The 16875-nt window shown below is 34.9% G+C and overlaps 1 protein-coding gene across 1 annotated transcript; it reads left to right on the top strand.

Annotated features, from left to right (window-relative positions):
- Positions 1 to 13773: 13773 nt before the first annotated feature.
- On the top strand, positions 13774 to 14259 carry LOC139902447 (uncharacterized mitochondrial protein AtMg00300-like). The gene has a single exon (XM_071885073.1). It carries the CDS (start codon positions 13774 to 13776, stop codon positions 14257 to 14259), a length of 486 nt encoding a protein of 161 aa, XP_071741174.1.
- Positions 14260 to 16875: the final 2616 nt, after the last annotated feature.

Here is a 16875-nt window from a genome sequence, read left to right on the forward strand (position 1 = left end):
TTTCACGCATTCCGAAATCTGCAAAATCCGGGCAAGTCTAGTAACAGTTTTTAGTGGCGCTTTTTTTAAAAAAAAATTCAAAATTTTAAAAAGTGTCACTTTTTCAAAATACACTTTTTCAAAAATTTAAAAAGTGTCACACTTTTTCAAAATACACTTTTTAAAAAAAAATTTAAAAAAAGCGCCACTAAAAACTGTTACTAGCCATTTGCGTGAAACCTGAATACAGGGAAGTCGACCAATGAGTTGGTCGCCCGCGTTGTTTTTTTGCTTTGTGGTCGACCATAGCCATTTGATGTGGTAGTCGACCATGTTTACATGGTAGTCGACCATGCTCTTATTGGAGTTTGGTCGACCACCTTGAAAAATGAGGTGGTCGACCAAGTAAAGGGGTGGTCGACCATATCGTTGGTCGACCTAATGGTGTAAAAAGACAATTTTTTAAAAAAAAGTGTATTTTAAATGATTTTTTTTTTAAAAAAGTATATTTTGATCAATTACCCTGATTGTTATAGTAATTTGTTAAGCTCCTCTGAATGTTTATTATTTTGAGTGTTGTAGTGATTGTTTGGTATTGGAATTTGTGTTTATTGTATTTGAATCTTATTATTTGATTTTAAAATGTTTACATTGATTTTTTTGATATAATTAAGTTGATTACAAATTATAATAAAAGATAGGGTAGAAAACTCACATGTGTGTTCTAATGTATGTAGTATGGTTTATTCTTCCTTAACATTATGAAGATCTCCTATCTCCTATGGGAATCAATGAATCATGTTCATTCCAAAAGCAAATATATGCTACCGACCTTTGAGTAGGTGAATCGAAGTTCTTCAATGAGAGCGAAAAAAGATTATTTATTTATTTTCATTGTTAATGGGGAGGGTAATGCTGCTGATGAAATAATGGTTTGCGCAATGACTTCAATTAAAACTTATGATAGGGAGCATATATGCCTATATGGTCAATTTATATATGCAAATCACAATGATTACAGAAGGTGTTGTTGCATAAATATACAGAACTTGTATTACCTTGATGATAGGCACGTTACACCTGCTGCAAACAAATAATGTATGTGTCTTGTGCATACCCCCTGAGCTGGTACCAATATTTGCTTGAAAGTAACACAAGTGAAAATTTGTTTACACATAGATTTGATTACACGGATCCTTTAATACTTGTGACATGTAATACTTTACAACTTCACTTCAATATAAAGTGTGCAAGCTTACTCAATAAAGTCATCAACGTCTTGAATGGATTATTAATAACGAATATCATAACCCAACACAACAAAACACATATTCTTGTTCGTGCATTTCATCGAACAGCAGCAAGATCCTCTACAGAGCCAAATGAATCTATATTCATAGTACTCACCAGACAACCATAAAAAGAAAGGTTTGTTTAGACAACCATGTAGCCATGCCAAGATGATGCATTAGACGGGCTGGCAAAGATCCTCTTCTGAGCCATGGGGTCAGAACCATAAGGCTGTGTTGGGGTCAAAACCATAAAGGCTGTGTTAAGCAGAAAAACTTAAAAAAGGACAGGATTGTTTGTCAGACAACTATGTAGCCATGCCAAGACCCATTAGATGGGCTTGCAACGATCCTCTACTGAGACAAGGTCAGAACCATAAGGCTGTGTTAACCAACAGATCTTGTTCAAGTAAGGTCGTGCTTGTAAATTACTTCACCCTTATTAAATATCAAGATTTATATTAATATAAAGGCGATGTGGGAGCACACAGAGTCATGGGCTTATTGGATTCTTTTGCAACTTCTGAAGTTACTAAACTATGAGATATACGTATTTGCAAAACATGTATTTTGCGATTATAAATAGTCATAGTTGTAATATTGTAACATGTGATTTGGTTTGTCTTTAATTAAATGTGGTGCAGTATCATACAAAAGAATCATGTTTGTGTTATTTATTATCTGAAAAGGAAAGGAATAGCATGTGCAATAGTTCAGCTGATAAAAATGATTAAAAGGGTCTAAATGATAGTTGTATATTTTTGAAGATGCACTAAATATTTTTATTTAGGACATGTATCAATGGCCTTCACAGTTTTTGGTAGTAGACATTGCAGGTCATATAATTACCTTTGGTATGGGTAGAGTCGAATTGACTTGAAAACAAAGAATACTTAGTTTTTTATATTGAAAGCAGAATATAGTGACCAAATTACAATGCAAGGTTTTATGCATCGAGTATGTATTTTTCAGTATCCGTTAGTTAGTTACATCTTGCCTTTACAATTAAAACAGACTGTCCTTCTTTAGTTGCATCTTACCATAAAAAAGTTCGAACATTCGATTCACAAAATGTGTCATCATTGCTAGCTTTATTTGGTTTTAAATCTAAATCACTGTCTGTTGTGATTTAGCGCACTTTCAAGACCCGAGAAATTAATAGAACAATTAAGCAATAAATAAAGACACAAGAATTTACGTGGTTCGGCGTGAGGCCTAGTCCACAGGCGGAAGCAGAGATGAATTTTACTAGCAAATATGGCAACCCGAGGTTACAATGTATCACTCTAATCTAGGCTCCGAAAATACTAACAAAGTATTTGGACCAATCACTAGATTATTACACTTCCTGATGGCTCGTACGTTTATTTGCTGTTATATGTGGATGATATGTTGATTGCTTCGAAAAACATGTCTGAGATCGATCATTTAAGAAGATATTGGGAATGGAGATGAAAGATTTGGGTGCAGCTAAGAAGATATTGGGAATGGAGATTATCAGAGATAGACGAGGGAAGTGTAATAATCTAGTGAGTTACGAGGGAAGTGTAATAATCTAGTGAGTGGTCCAAATACTTTGTTAGTATTTTTGGAGCCTAGATTAGAGTGATACATTGTAACCTCGGGTTGCCATTTTTGCTAGTAAAATTCATCTCTGCTTCTGCCCGTGGACTAGGCCTCACGCCGAACCACGTAAATCCTTGTGTCTTTATTTATTGCTTAATTGTTCTATTAATTTCTCGGGTCTTGAAAGTGCGCTAAATCACAACAAACTGGTATCAGAGCTATAACTGTGATTAAATATACAAGATGACGATAATAAGGTCCGACGTAGAGAAATTTAATGGCTAGAACGATTTTGGTCTTTGGCGAATGAAGATGCGGGCTCTACTGAGCCAACAAGGTTATTTGTTAGCTTTGAAAGGGAGAGAATCTCTACCCAAAAAGTTGACAGATGAAGAGAAGGATGATGTAAAGACCCGGATTTTTCCGATCGTTTTACACTTATAAGATTAATATTTACATAAATTAAAACTTACCAACATGATAAGCAATCTAAATTGTTGAGATTTATGATTTTGAAAAGAGTTTTACATAATGTTTAACCGTCTAGTTTGACCGATGATATCACGAACTATACAATATATGTTAATTATACGTTTGTGTATATATATGTATATATACATATTTAACATGATTTAAGGATGTTTAAATATCTCATTTTGTATTAATAACAATAAGTTATAAGTATATTTTGAAACTACTAACTTAAGCTTTCAAAACGATAACTATACGTAACGTTATTTGACATAAATACTTACGACCTATAATGTTTATACATATATCGTATATATAATGTATTTAATCACTTTTAAAGACTTAAATACATAAAACAATATAAGTATATTCACAAAAGATAGCTATATTTGAATCCTCATTCCATTTTTCACAAGATTTCTATACGTATATCTAGAGTATATGTACTCGTATCATACCTAGCTTCTATACGTATTTACTATTGGTATATACACATCAAATCACCACCAACCAGCCCTTGTTCATGCCTTATGTATAAGGTAACTACTTTTGTTATTTAGTATGACAATTTCACATGATTAAAAGATCTTTTCACAAAATTACAAATTTATACACCTTTTACACCACCATAAATACATGCATCCATTTTCAATTTTTGGAACATCATTTCTCTAGCTAAACACACACACTTACTAGCCTCATGTCTCTCTAAGAACTCCAGCAAAAATCCTCTCAAGAATCACCTTAAACACCACCATAAAAAGATCAACAAAAACACTACAAAAATACAACTTTCAATTCAAGTTTATGTCTTAAGTTGCTTCCAATCTTTCATCCAATTTCATCACTCTTTTGGTTCTAGGTTTTTACTCCTCTTTTACAGCAATCTTGTCCAAGTAACTTGAGGTAGTAACTTTGTTCATAACCTTATTCGATTCATATATATATAGCTATCTTATTGTATGGTATACAATTTTAACAACAAAAACATAGTTTGAATGATTTCAAACTTGTTTGCAAACTAAATAGATCCTTCTAACTTAACTTTTAAAATACTTCAAGACCTGTAATATAACTTAAATATATGCTAATTTAACAAGGTATAACTTGGTTTTTCAAAGAATACCTTAAAAAACTGTTTTTATGACGTCGGAGTGCAACCGGGGGCTGTTTTGGGTTGGATAATTAAAAACCATCTTGAACTTTGAATTGGAGGTTTATATTCTGGAAAAATGATATTTCTTATGAATATGTTAACACATAAAAATTTCATGATTTAATTCATAGTATAAGTATTTTTAGAAAAATGGTCATTAAATGATGTTTTTGTAACAAAAATGATTAACTTCATAAGTTTCACCAAAATTTGACCTATGACCTATGATTTTGAATACAAACTAAGGTATTTACAGTTCATATTCTTAAAGAGGGACTCGATCCAAGGAAGTGGAAAGTTGAATCAACGAAAACGGAGTTGTAACGAAGAAATTATGACCAAAACAAAATCGGATATCCAAGACTAGTTTAGCCACGAAAATAATTGGAGAAAATTAAATAAATCACATCTTCCTAAAGTAACATGATATTTTATACATATGTACTCATAATTTAATTTTATATGGTTCAGGATCACCCGTAAACAATACGAGAAGATTAATCATAAGATCCCATGATTGTACGCAACACGTCATTTGACAACACCGGTACTTTATGTACGCAACACGTCATTTGACAACACCGGTACCATGGGTCAAGATTAATCTCGACCAATACATATACGATGGGGGTTTTATTTATTTCATTGGGGGTTTATTAAACAACTAAATATGAACCATTAAAATTGAATTACTAACATCGGACTGCTAACTACGGACTAAGGAATTATTAAAAGTATTAAAAGTATTAAAAGTATATATATGTGACGATTGTTTAAAAAGAAAAGGTATTGATATATTATATATGGATAGGTTCGTGATATCAATCGGAGACCAAGTCGAAATTACATATCTTCAAGACAAAAGTGAGTATATAGTCCCACTTTTAAACTCTAAATATTTCGGGATGAGAATACATGTATTTTATGTTTTACGCTATGGACACAAGTAACTGAAAAATATATTCTACGTTGAGTTGTACCACTGGCATACTTCCCTGTAGCTTGGTAACTAATATTTACAGCGGTATTGTAAACGCGAATCCTGTTGATAGATCTATCGGGCCTGACAACCCCAACCGGACTGGACGACCAGTATTCAACGGTTGCACAGTACTTCGTTTCGTGACTACACCTTGGTACGGTGTAGTAAGATTTCATAATAAAGGGAATATGCGACGTGATTAAATGTTAAGTATGGTTACCAAGTGCTCAACCACTTAGAATATTTTTATTAAAATGTTTATATATGAAATCTTGTGTTCCATTGTTATAACGCTGCTAGCATCAAACCTATATATCTCACCAACTTTATGTTGACGTTTTAAAGCATGTTATTCTCAGGTATGAATTAAGTCTTCCGCTGTGCATTAGCTCATGTTAAGGATACTACTTGGGACCTTTTAAGCCATGATACAAAGACGTTGCATTGGAGTCATTGGAGTTCAATAGAGAATATAAATAAGTAAATGACAGATTAGGTCATTTGGATATTATGAAATGTTAGACGAAAATGTCAAATATTGATGTAATGATAGTTTGTCTTTTAAGAATAAATGCAATGTTTGTAAAATGTATCATATAGAGGTCAAGTACCTCGCAATGTTATCATATGTTATTGTATTCGTCCCTATGGATTGGGTCGGGTCGTCTCATGTGGTATCAGAGCGTTGGTCTTAGTGAACCAGGCCTTGCATTAGTGTGTCTAACTGGTAGTTGTTAGGATGCATTAGTGAGTCTGGACTTTGACCGTGTCTACATGTCAAAAGTTTTGCTTATCATATCTAGTCGAAAATCATCTGCTTATCATCCTTAAGAATTGCCTGCTTAGTATTCTTAAGTCTAGACACGTCTTACTGCATTTGGTGCATCGATAGTGTATAGACAAAATTCGTATCCTAGCGTATCTTTTGCTATAGACATTGCCTGACGAATTTCAAAGATTCTCCGTAATTCACGGGATTTTGAGTATTATAAATACATATGTAAATTATGTATTGAAGAATACCAAACCCAACTCCTATAATCTATTCCAAACCAAAAATTCATTTCCCCGACTGTACAAGATGAACTCCGCGTCCAGTTCGAATTCCTCCGACTCCGACAGCTACGCTGATATGGATTTCCATTCGGGCTCCGAAGGCAGCGTCACTGGAATGGATCAACCAATTTCTCATCATCTATTCTGGATGAATTGGGGATGGGTTCGTAGTATACTAAATTATTGGAGACAAGAAGAAGGTGATCCCTTTCACCCACCGAATTGCCCCATTGGCGACGAACCTGAAGCACTTACCGGCGAACCTGTTCGAGAAACCATTTTCTCTCTCATTTCTCGAGTATCTCGTCACGATTATATCCTATCCCATATTTCGGATCTTGTTCATTCGCTCACTCCAACCGCCAATCATCCTGGTGTACTAGCAGAAATTAACGAACTTCGCGCTCGTGTGACGGCTTTGGAGAACACGGTGCGAAGGTTACAAACACCAGCAGCAGCACCAACAGCATAACCAGTACCGTTAACAACATCAACCTCGCAATCTTCAGTACCAGTAGCATCATCGACGTCAACGACATCATCAGCATCAACACCAACCGTATCATTACCACCACCAACAATCACATCCGCACCACGTACCTCAACATCATCATCTGAACTTCGAATATGATCTTTGTTCTACATATCATTCTACACCGATTACCTCTTCTTTACGTATCGTTCTTCGTTCGACATGACGATTATGTAATCTCTAATGTTTTGGAGATTATGTAATCTAGTAATAACGATAAATCAAATGAGTTGAATATTTTATTGACTCATTAAATTCATAGTTACCTCCGAAGAAAATATATATGCAAATATATTTTCATAAAGATTGTAATTAAAAATTTCATTCGTACAAACTGTTAATGATGAAAATATTTTAACGGGTGGGTAGTACCCAAGGAATATTTAGAATTCACATTAACAAGTTACACTGTACATTCTTCGAATCTGATTCAACGATCATTTATTATCCTACTTACAATTACCGATATACGTATCCGTTCACCCCAGATTAACCATTTCCATTTAAATTTCATATTTGGATTTTTACCTATCCGAATCCAACAAGTGGCATAATGGAGAAACATTGGCAAAATAAAAATTGTTAGAAACAGATGAATTAATTAATTGAAATTGTGATAGGATTACACGCTAACTGTTCCGGCTAACTGTTCCCAGCTAACTGATTAATATTTAATTTATCGCAATTTACATTCTTGCAATTTTAATTTCTGTACTTTACATACCGTCGGGACACATGTACAACAACAAGTCGGATTAATTCTGAGACAACACGTTGTATAATGGGTCATGATATATATTTATTTATTTTACGCATTTTAAATAACGGGACACGTATACAAGGTTTCGACTTATCATATTGATCCATCTATATATATATTTCGGAACAACCATAGACACTCTATATGTGAAGGTGGGAGTTGGCTATACAGGGTCGGAGTTGATTCCAAAATATATATATACTTTGAGTTGTGATCGACACCGAGACCAGTACACGGGTCACGATACGTATTAAGTAATTCGAATATTATATATTTAGTTCATATATGAATTTATTGAACCATTGGACAATCGGACTATTGGACTGCTAACTTTGGACAATTAAAAATGAGTTAAAATGATGATTATTACATATGAAACTAAACAATCCTTCAAGTTTGCCACTTGATTCTATTTTAAACCTCATTTGTATCTTGACGATTACAATTCGCATTCACAACTTTTCATGATTCTTGAAAACATCTCGATCGAGAAGTTCAACCAGCCGCACCTCGTCTACGGAATAAAGATTTATGCATACAGTTATGCACCTAAAAATTTTTGAACTCGAAGTTATAGTTAAAACGTATCCGCATCGAATTCCTTATCATCCATTAGCAAAAACAATCACGCGATTCCTTTTCAATTAACTAATTTTGTCACAGCTCCACTTCGATATCTCAGTAAGACTACTCTTATTACAATCTCGATATATATATATACGTTGTTCTTTCGCCATCGTTACCGGAGAACCTTTTATATTCCATCATATTACCATCAGCGTTTAATCATCTAAAAATACAATTCTCCTTAAACCATCTTGGTTTGATAACCAATGACCCAGATCCGATAACTTTGAAAATACTGACGAAGCAGCATGTTGTAGAAGGTCTTAATGACCAAATGTTGATGATAAAAGAAGGAAGTGTTAGGAACGCTCGATAGAAAATTGGTACTGAAAACCGGATTGAACAAACCATGAAGGAGACTCTGAACAAGTTACAAGGACTAAACTTGTACATAAAGAATTATGACGATTCTGTAGCAAACACCTTGCTTCTGAATCTAAACCCTTACGGGTCAATCTTCATCATCATCCTTCGACATTAGAAATTCCAAGATATTATCATATCTTTCATTATAAATATCCTCAATATTTCTGAAGATATTTTCACCACTATCCTTATCTGAAATCATTTATCTCTCTGTAATATCTGCGTTACAATATAAAGGAAACTGTGTTAGTTTCTAAATCCTTCAAGTTTAAAATAGGAATGTTCTGAAGCAGTGTTGGGAACTGATGCATGAACTAGTATAATATAATGAAACTTGATCAACTTCATTATATTACAGTAAGTCATGTTAAGTTTCTAATGGAATATGATGATTCACAGTACCGTCATCATGTGCCATGTTACACGACTTTTACATTCTATCCAATTCCGAAACATATTAAGAACAAATCATCTTGATAGTTCTATTTTCCTGGATATTCTGGTAATTTGACAAATCAAAATCGTGCCATTACCATTCCTTTCTTAGAGCATTAGCTATGTTCATTCCGAATTTTATACCTACGAATTTCGAACTATTGATCGCTTGACTCAAGGACGGGAAGAAGAAACGAAGGGACAAAGTCCCAAAATAGAAATTGGGGTATAGATTACAGCAAATAGGAGAGAGTATTAACTATGGATGACAATGATTATGGAAAACAGAAGCAGGAGCATCGAAATATAAGGAAAGATATCAAACCCAATAACCACCCAGAAACTACAAACCGTGTGTATCAATACGTATGGCGACGTAAAGACACGGGAGAATTAGAAACATTATAATTCCAAGAAAATCATAAAAGTGAATAGATTCTTCTAGCGGTAGATGAAAGAGAAGAATGAAAGATATGAAAGTTAGAAGTATAACAAAAATCAGAACGGGATGAAGCATTTTAAAGGATACCTTAAGGTATGAATTAGAGGAGGAAGAGTAAGAGATGTGAGGTATGGAAGTAAGAAAGGGAAGGAGGTGGATTTATAGTGAAATATCCGACAAAGAAATCGAAACAGATTATCGCATTAAATCAAAGGAGATCCTGTTTTCTAAATCATCGAAGAACCAAATCTTATTACATAAGATTTTCTTTAAATCCCTTAAATTCTGGAAATCAATCCTAATCTCGACATCGGTTAAAACAATTCTATATTCACTCATTTCATTCTTTTGTGATAGCTTCACTCGTGCGCTTCACATGACCGAATCGTTTTATCCATATCTTCCAATAATGATAAAACTCTATTAATACCTCATATTCGTCATGAAAACATTCCTATTGTTATTTATGACAACCTCTACCAAATTTCGGGACGAAATTTCTTTAACGGGTGGGTACTGTAACGACCCGGATTTTTCCGATCGTTTTACACTTATAAGATTAATATTTACATAAATTAAAACTTACCAACATGATAAGCAATCTAAATTGTTGAGATTTATGATTTTGAAAAGAGTTTTACATAACGTTTAACCGTCTAGTTTGACCGATGATATCACGAACTATACAATATATGTTAATTATACGTTTGTGTATATATATGTATATATACATATTTAACATGATTTAAGGATGTTTAAATATCTCATTTTGTATTAATAACAATAAGTTATAAGTATATTTTGAAACTACTAACTTAAGCTTTCAAAACGATAACTATACGTAACGTTATTTGACATAAATACTTACGACCTATAATGTTTATACATATATCGTATATATAATGTATTTAATCACTTTTAAAGACTTAAATACATAAAACAATATAAGTATATTCACAAAAGATAGCTATATTTGAATCCTCATTCCATTTTTCACAAGATTTCTATACGTATATCTAGAGTATATGTACTCGTATCATACCTAGCTTCTATACGTATTTACTATTGGTATATACACATCAAATCACCACCAACCAGCCCTTGTTCATGCCTTATGTATAAGGTAACTACTTTTGTTATTTAGTATGACAATTTCACATGATTAAAAGATCTTTTCACAAAATTACAAATTTATACACCTTTTACACCACCATAAATACATGCATCCATTTTCAATTTTTGGAACATCATTTCTCTAGCTAAACACACACACTTACTAGCCTCATGTCTCTCTAAGAACTCCAGCAAAAATCCTCTCAAGAATCACCTTAAACACCACCATAAAAAGATCAACAAAAACACTACAAAAATACAACTTTCAATTCAAGTTTATGTCTTAAGTTGCTTCCAATCTTTCATCCAATTTCATCACTCTTTTGGTTCTAGGTTTTTACTCCTCTTTTACAGCAATCTTGTCCAAGTAACTTGAGGTAGTAACTTTGTTCATAACCTTATTCGATTCATATATATATAGCTATCTTATTGTATGGTATACAATTTTAACAACAAAAACATAGTTTGAATGATTTCAAACTTGTTTGCAAACTAAATAGATCCTTCTAACTTAACTTTTAAAATACTTCAAGACCTGTAATATAACTTAAATATATGCTAATTTAACAAGGTATAACTTGGTTTTTCAAAGAATACCTTAAAAAACTGTTTTTATGACGTCGGAGTGCAACCGGGGGCTGTTTTGGGTTGGATAATTAAAAACCATCTTGAACTTTGAATTGGAGGTTTATATTCTGGAAAAATGATATTTCTTTTGAATATGTTAACACATAAAAATTTCATGATTTAATTCATAGTATAAGTATTTTTAGAAAAATGGTCATTAAATGATGTTTTTGTAACAAAAATGATTAACTTCATAAGTTTCACCAAAATTTGACCTATGACCTATGATTTCGAATACAAACTAAGGTATTTACAGTTCATATTCTTAAAGAGGGACTCGATCCAAGGAAGTGGAAAGTTGAATCAACGAAAACGGAGTTGTAACGAAGAAATTATGACCAAAACAAAATCGGATATCCAAGACTAGTTTAGCCACGAAAATAATTGGAGAAAATTAAATAAATCACATCTTCCTAAAGTAACATGATATTTTATACATATGTACTCATAATTTAATTTTATATGGTTCAGGATCACCCGTAAACAATACGAGAAGATTAATCATAAGATCCCATGATTGTACGCAACACGTCATTTGACAACACCGGTACTTTATGTACGCAACACGTCATTTGACAACACCGGTACCATGGGTCAAGATTAATCTCGACCAATACATATACGATGGGGGTTTTATTTATTTCATTGGGGGTTTATTAAACAACTAAATATGAACCATTAAAATTGAATTACTAACATCGGACTGCTAACTACGGACTAAGGAATTATTAAAAGTATTAAAAGTATTAAAAGTATATATATGTGACGATTGTTTAAAAAGAAAAGGTATTGATATATTATATATGGATAGGTTCGTGATATCAATCGGAGACCAAGTCGAAATTACATATCTTCAAGACAAAAGTGAGTATATAGTCCCACTTTTAAACTCTAAATATTTCGGGATGAGAATACATGTATTTTATGTTTTACGCTATGGACACAAGTAACTGAAAAATATATTCTACGTTGAGTTGTACCACTGGCATACTTCCCTGTAGCTTGGTAACTAATATTTACAGCGGTATTGTAAACGCGAATCCTGTTGATAGATCTATCGGGCCTGACAACCCCAACCGGACTGGACGACCAGTATTCAACGGTTGCACAGTACTTCGTTTCGTGACTACACCTTGGTACGGTGTAGTAAGATTTCATAATAAAGGGAATATGCGACGTGATTAAATGTTAAGTATGGTTACCAAGTGCTCAACCACTTAGAATATTTTTATTAAAATGTTTATATATGAAATCTTGTGTTCCATTGTTATAACGCTGCTAGCATCAAACCTATATATCTCACCAACTTTATGTTGACGTTTTAAAGCATGTTATTCTCAGGTATGAATTAAGTCTTCCGCTGTTTATTAGCTCATGTTAAGGATACTACTTGGGACCTTTTAAGCCATGATACAAAGACGTTGCATTGGAGTCATTGGAGTTCAATAGAGAATATAAATAAGTAAATGACAGATTAGGTCATTTGGATATTATGAAATGTTAGACAAAAATGTCAATTATTGATGTAATGATAGTTTGCCTTTTAAGAATAAATGCAACGTTTGTAAAATGTATCATATAGAGGTCAAGTACCTCGCAATGTTATCATATGTTATTGTATTCGTCCCTATGGATTGGGTCGGGTCGTCTCAGATGAACTTCTAGAAAAGGCACACGACATGATTATTCTAAATCTTGCCGATTGTGTGCTTAGAGAAGTTGCGGCAGAAACCACACCGGCTGGACTTTGGAAACAGCTAGAAACTCTATATATGACTAAGAGTCTCACAAACTATATGAAACAACGGTTGTATACTCTTCGGATGAAAGAAGGTTCACTAAATGATCACATCGATGAGTTCAATAAAATAATTTTGGACTTGAATAATATTGGTGTGAAAATTGATGATGAAGATCAATCGTTAATTTTCTTATGTTCCTTGCCAAAATCGTACGAGCATTTGGTTACAACTCTACTATATAGTAGAAAAACTATTTCCATGGAGGATGTTAAATCTACCTTGAACTCTAGCGAGTTAAGGAAGAAATCCTCGGAGGATTATCTGGAAGAAAGTGCAGAAGGTTTGGTGGCGAGAGGAAGACGTAACGATAGAGCATCAAGTAGTAACAACAAAGGTCGTTCTAGATCAAAAACTAGATCTAGAAAGATCAAGTGTTACAATTGTCACAAGGAAGGTCACATGCATAGAGACTGTCCAGATTTGAAAGGAAAAAGAGATACTTGGAATGCAGCGGGAGCCGATAAAATTGCCGCGGTTGCAGAAAACAATTCTGATGGCGCAAATGTTCTTAGTGTTACCGATGGCCGCTCAAGTGACGAGTGAATTCTTGACTCGGGTTGTTCTTATCACATGTGTCCTATTAGGGATTGGTTTACCACCTATCAAGAAATAAATGGTGGTAAAGTCCTAATGGGAAATGATTTGCCTTGTAAGGTTGTTGGAATAGGAACGGTTCAAATCAAGATGTACGATGGCACGGTGAGGACTTTGACAGATGTCAGGCATGTTCCAAAATTGAGAAAGAATCTTATTTTCTTGGGTACGTTGGACTCCATCGGCTGTGAGTATCGAGCCCGAGGTGGAGTATTAAAAGTTTCTAGAGGTGCACTTGTCGTGATGAAAGGTGAAAGGTGTAACCTGTTAAAGGGTAGCACGGTTACTGGAGCGGCTAGAGTTTCTTCATCGGCTAAAGATGTAGATACCACCAAGTTATGGCACATGCACCTTGGGCACATGAGCGAGAGAGGAATGATGGAGCTTAGTAAACGAGGTTTGTTGTGCGGTCAGAATATCGAAAGATTGGAATTCTGCGAGCATTGTGTATTTGGAAAATAGAGCCGAATAAAGTTTGGCACAGCCATTCACAGGACGAAAGGTACTTTGGATTATATCCATTCAGATCTTTGGGGTCCATCTCCTGTTCCTTCAAAAGGTGGTGCGAGATACATGTTAACCTTTATTGATGACTATTCGAGAAGAGTGTGGGTTTATATCCTTAAACGTAAGGATGAAGTCTTTGTCAATTTCAAGCAATGAAAGATGATGATAAAGAAGCAGACTGGAAAGTTCATCAAGCGCTTGAGAACTGACAATGGACTGGAATTCTGCAAAGGCGAATTCAATGAGTTCTGCAAGAACGAAGGCATTGTGAGACACCACACAGTGCGGTTTACACCACAACAAAATGGCGTTGCAAAATGGATGAATAGAACGCTCCTTGAGCGAGCGAGGTGTATGCTCTCAAATGTAAAATTAGCAAATATATTTTGGGCTGAAGCTGTCAACACAGCTTGTTATTTGGTAAATCGGTCTCCATCAACAGCAATTGATTGTCAAACTCCTTTGGAGAAATGGTCAGGTTCCCCTGCAAGTTACAGTGATTTGAAGATATTTAGTTGTCCTGCTTATGCTCATGTGAAAGATGGTAAACTTGAGCTGAGGGCCAAAAGATGCATATTTCTAGGGTATGCAGATGGGGTGAAGGGTTATAGATTGTGGTGCCCTGATGGTAAATCATCCCGATTTTTTATCAGCAGGGATGTGACATTTTATGAGTCTGCTATGTTGAAAAAGACAGAGGAGGAACAAGTAGTTGCTGAAAAAGATCGTGAAGTTGAAGAGCAGGTGGAGCAAGAAATAGAAGTTCCACAAGGATTAGTACAAGATACTTTTGTCGAGCCTGTTGTAGAAGACGTACATGATTCTGGTGTTGATCAAATGACACCAGAAGATCAGTCAGATGAGCAACATGATCTACAGAATTATAATCTAGTAAGAGATAGAGAACGATGAGCAATAAAACCACCACAACGGTTCGGGTATGCAGATTTGGTAGCTTATGCTTTGAGTATGGCAGAAGATATAGAGGTCCATGAACCTGCTACCTATCGTGAAGCTATTAGTGGCCCATAATCTGCAAAGTGGTATGTAGCTATGAATGAAGAGATGGAGTCTCTTTATAAGAATCATACTTGGGAGCTAATGAAACCGCCTAAAGGTCAGAAGATTGTTGGATACAAATGAATCTTCAAGAAGAAGGACGGAATTCTGGGTGTAGAAGATGAAAGGTTCAAAGCACGCCATGTAGCAAAAGGCTTTACTCAGAGAGAGGGAGTTGACTTTAATGAAGTTTTCTCACCGGTCGTAAAGCACACATCTATTCGCGTGTTACTTGCCATGGTTGCTTTACTTGATATGGAGCTGCAGCAACTAGATGTCAAGACGGCATTCTTACATGGTGAGTTGGAGGAACGGATCTTTATGCGCCAGCCAGAGGGATTTGTGGTCAAAGGAAAGGAAGATTATGCTTGTTTGCTGAAAAAGTCATTATATGGCTTGAAACAATCACCTCGACAATGGTATAAGCGGTTTGACGTATTCATGACTAGTAAATGTTACTCGCGGAGTAATTATGATAGTTGTATATATCACAAGAAGCTTCCTGATGGCTCGTACGTTTATTTGCTGTTATATGTGGATGATATGTTGATTGCTTCAAAAATCATGTCTGAGATCGATCAGTTAAAATCTCAACTCAAAAGTGAGTTTGAGATGAAAGATTTGGGTGCAGCTAAGAAGATATTGGGAATGGAGATTATCAGAGATAGACGTGAAGGAAAATTGTATTTGTCACAAAAGAAATATATTGAGAAGGTTCTTCAGCGTTTTGGGATGAATAACTCCAAACCGGTTAGTACTCCACTTGCTGCACATTTCAAATTTTCATCGGTGTTGTCACCGGAAACTGAGGAGGAGGTGGAGCATATGTCACATGTTCCATATGCTAGTGATGTGGGTAGCATCATGTATGCCATGGTATGTACTAGACCGGATATTGCGTAGGCGGTAAGCGTGGTGAGTAGATATATGGATTGTCCAGGGAAATCTCATTGGAAAGCGGTGCAATGGATTCTTCGGTACCTCAGAGGGACAACTGATACTGGCTTAGTATTTGATAGCGGTGGTAATAGTAATGTTACCGGATACGTTGATTCAGACTGTGCTGGTGATTTGGATCGGAGAAGGTCTCAGACCGGGTATGTTTTTACTCTCGGAAGATGTGCTATTAGTTGGAAAGCAACATTACAATCGACAGTTGCTTTGTCCACAACTGAAGCAGAATACATGGCTATAACTGAGGGTGTGAAAGAAGCAAAGTGGCTGAGGGGTTTGGTTGGTGATCTGGGTTTGCAACAAGATACAACTGTGGTGCATTGTGATAGCCAGAGTGCCATACATTTGACTAAAAATCAAATGTATCATGAGAGAACCAAACACATTGATGTACGGTATCACTTTATTCGCGAAGTCATATCAAAAGGAGTTATAATTGTCAAGAAGATAGGCACGAGAGATAATCCAGCAGATATGTTGACTAAGCCAGTTACTAAAAACAAGTTCGAACATTGTTTGGACTTGGTTGACGTTCTAAGAAAGTGATGAGCCCGGGAG

The sequence above is a fragment of the Rutidosis leptorrhynchoides genome, chromosome 3, assembly GCF_046630445.1.
Source record: "Rutidosis leptorrhynchoides isolate AG116_Rl617_1_P2 chromosome 3, CSIRO_AGI_Rlap_v1, whole genome shotgun sequence".
In the NCBI taxonomy this organism is placed as follows: Eukaryota; Viridiplantae; Streptophyta; class Magnoliopsida; order Asterales; family Asteraceae; genus Rutidosis; species Rutidosis leptorrhynchoides.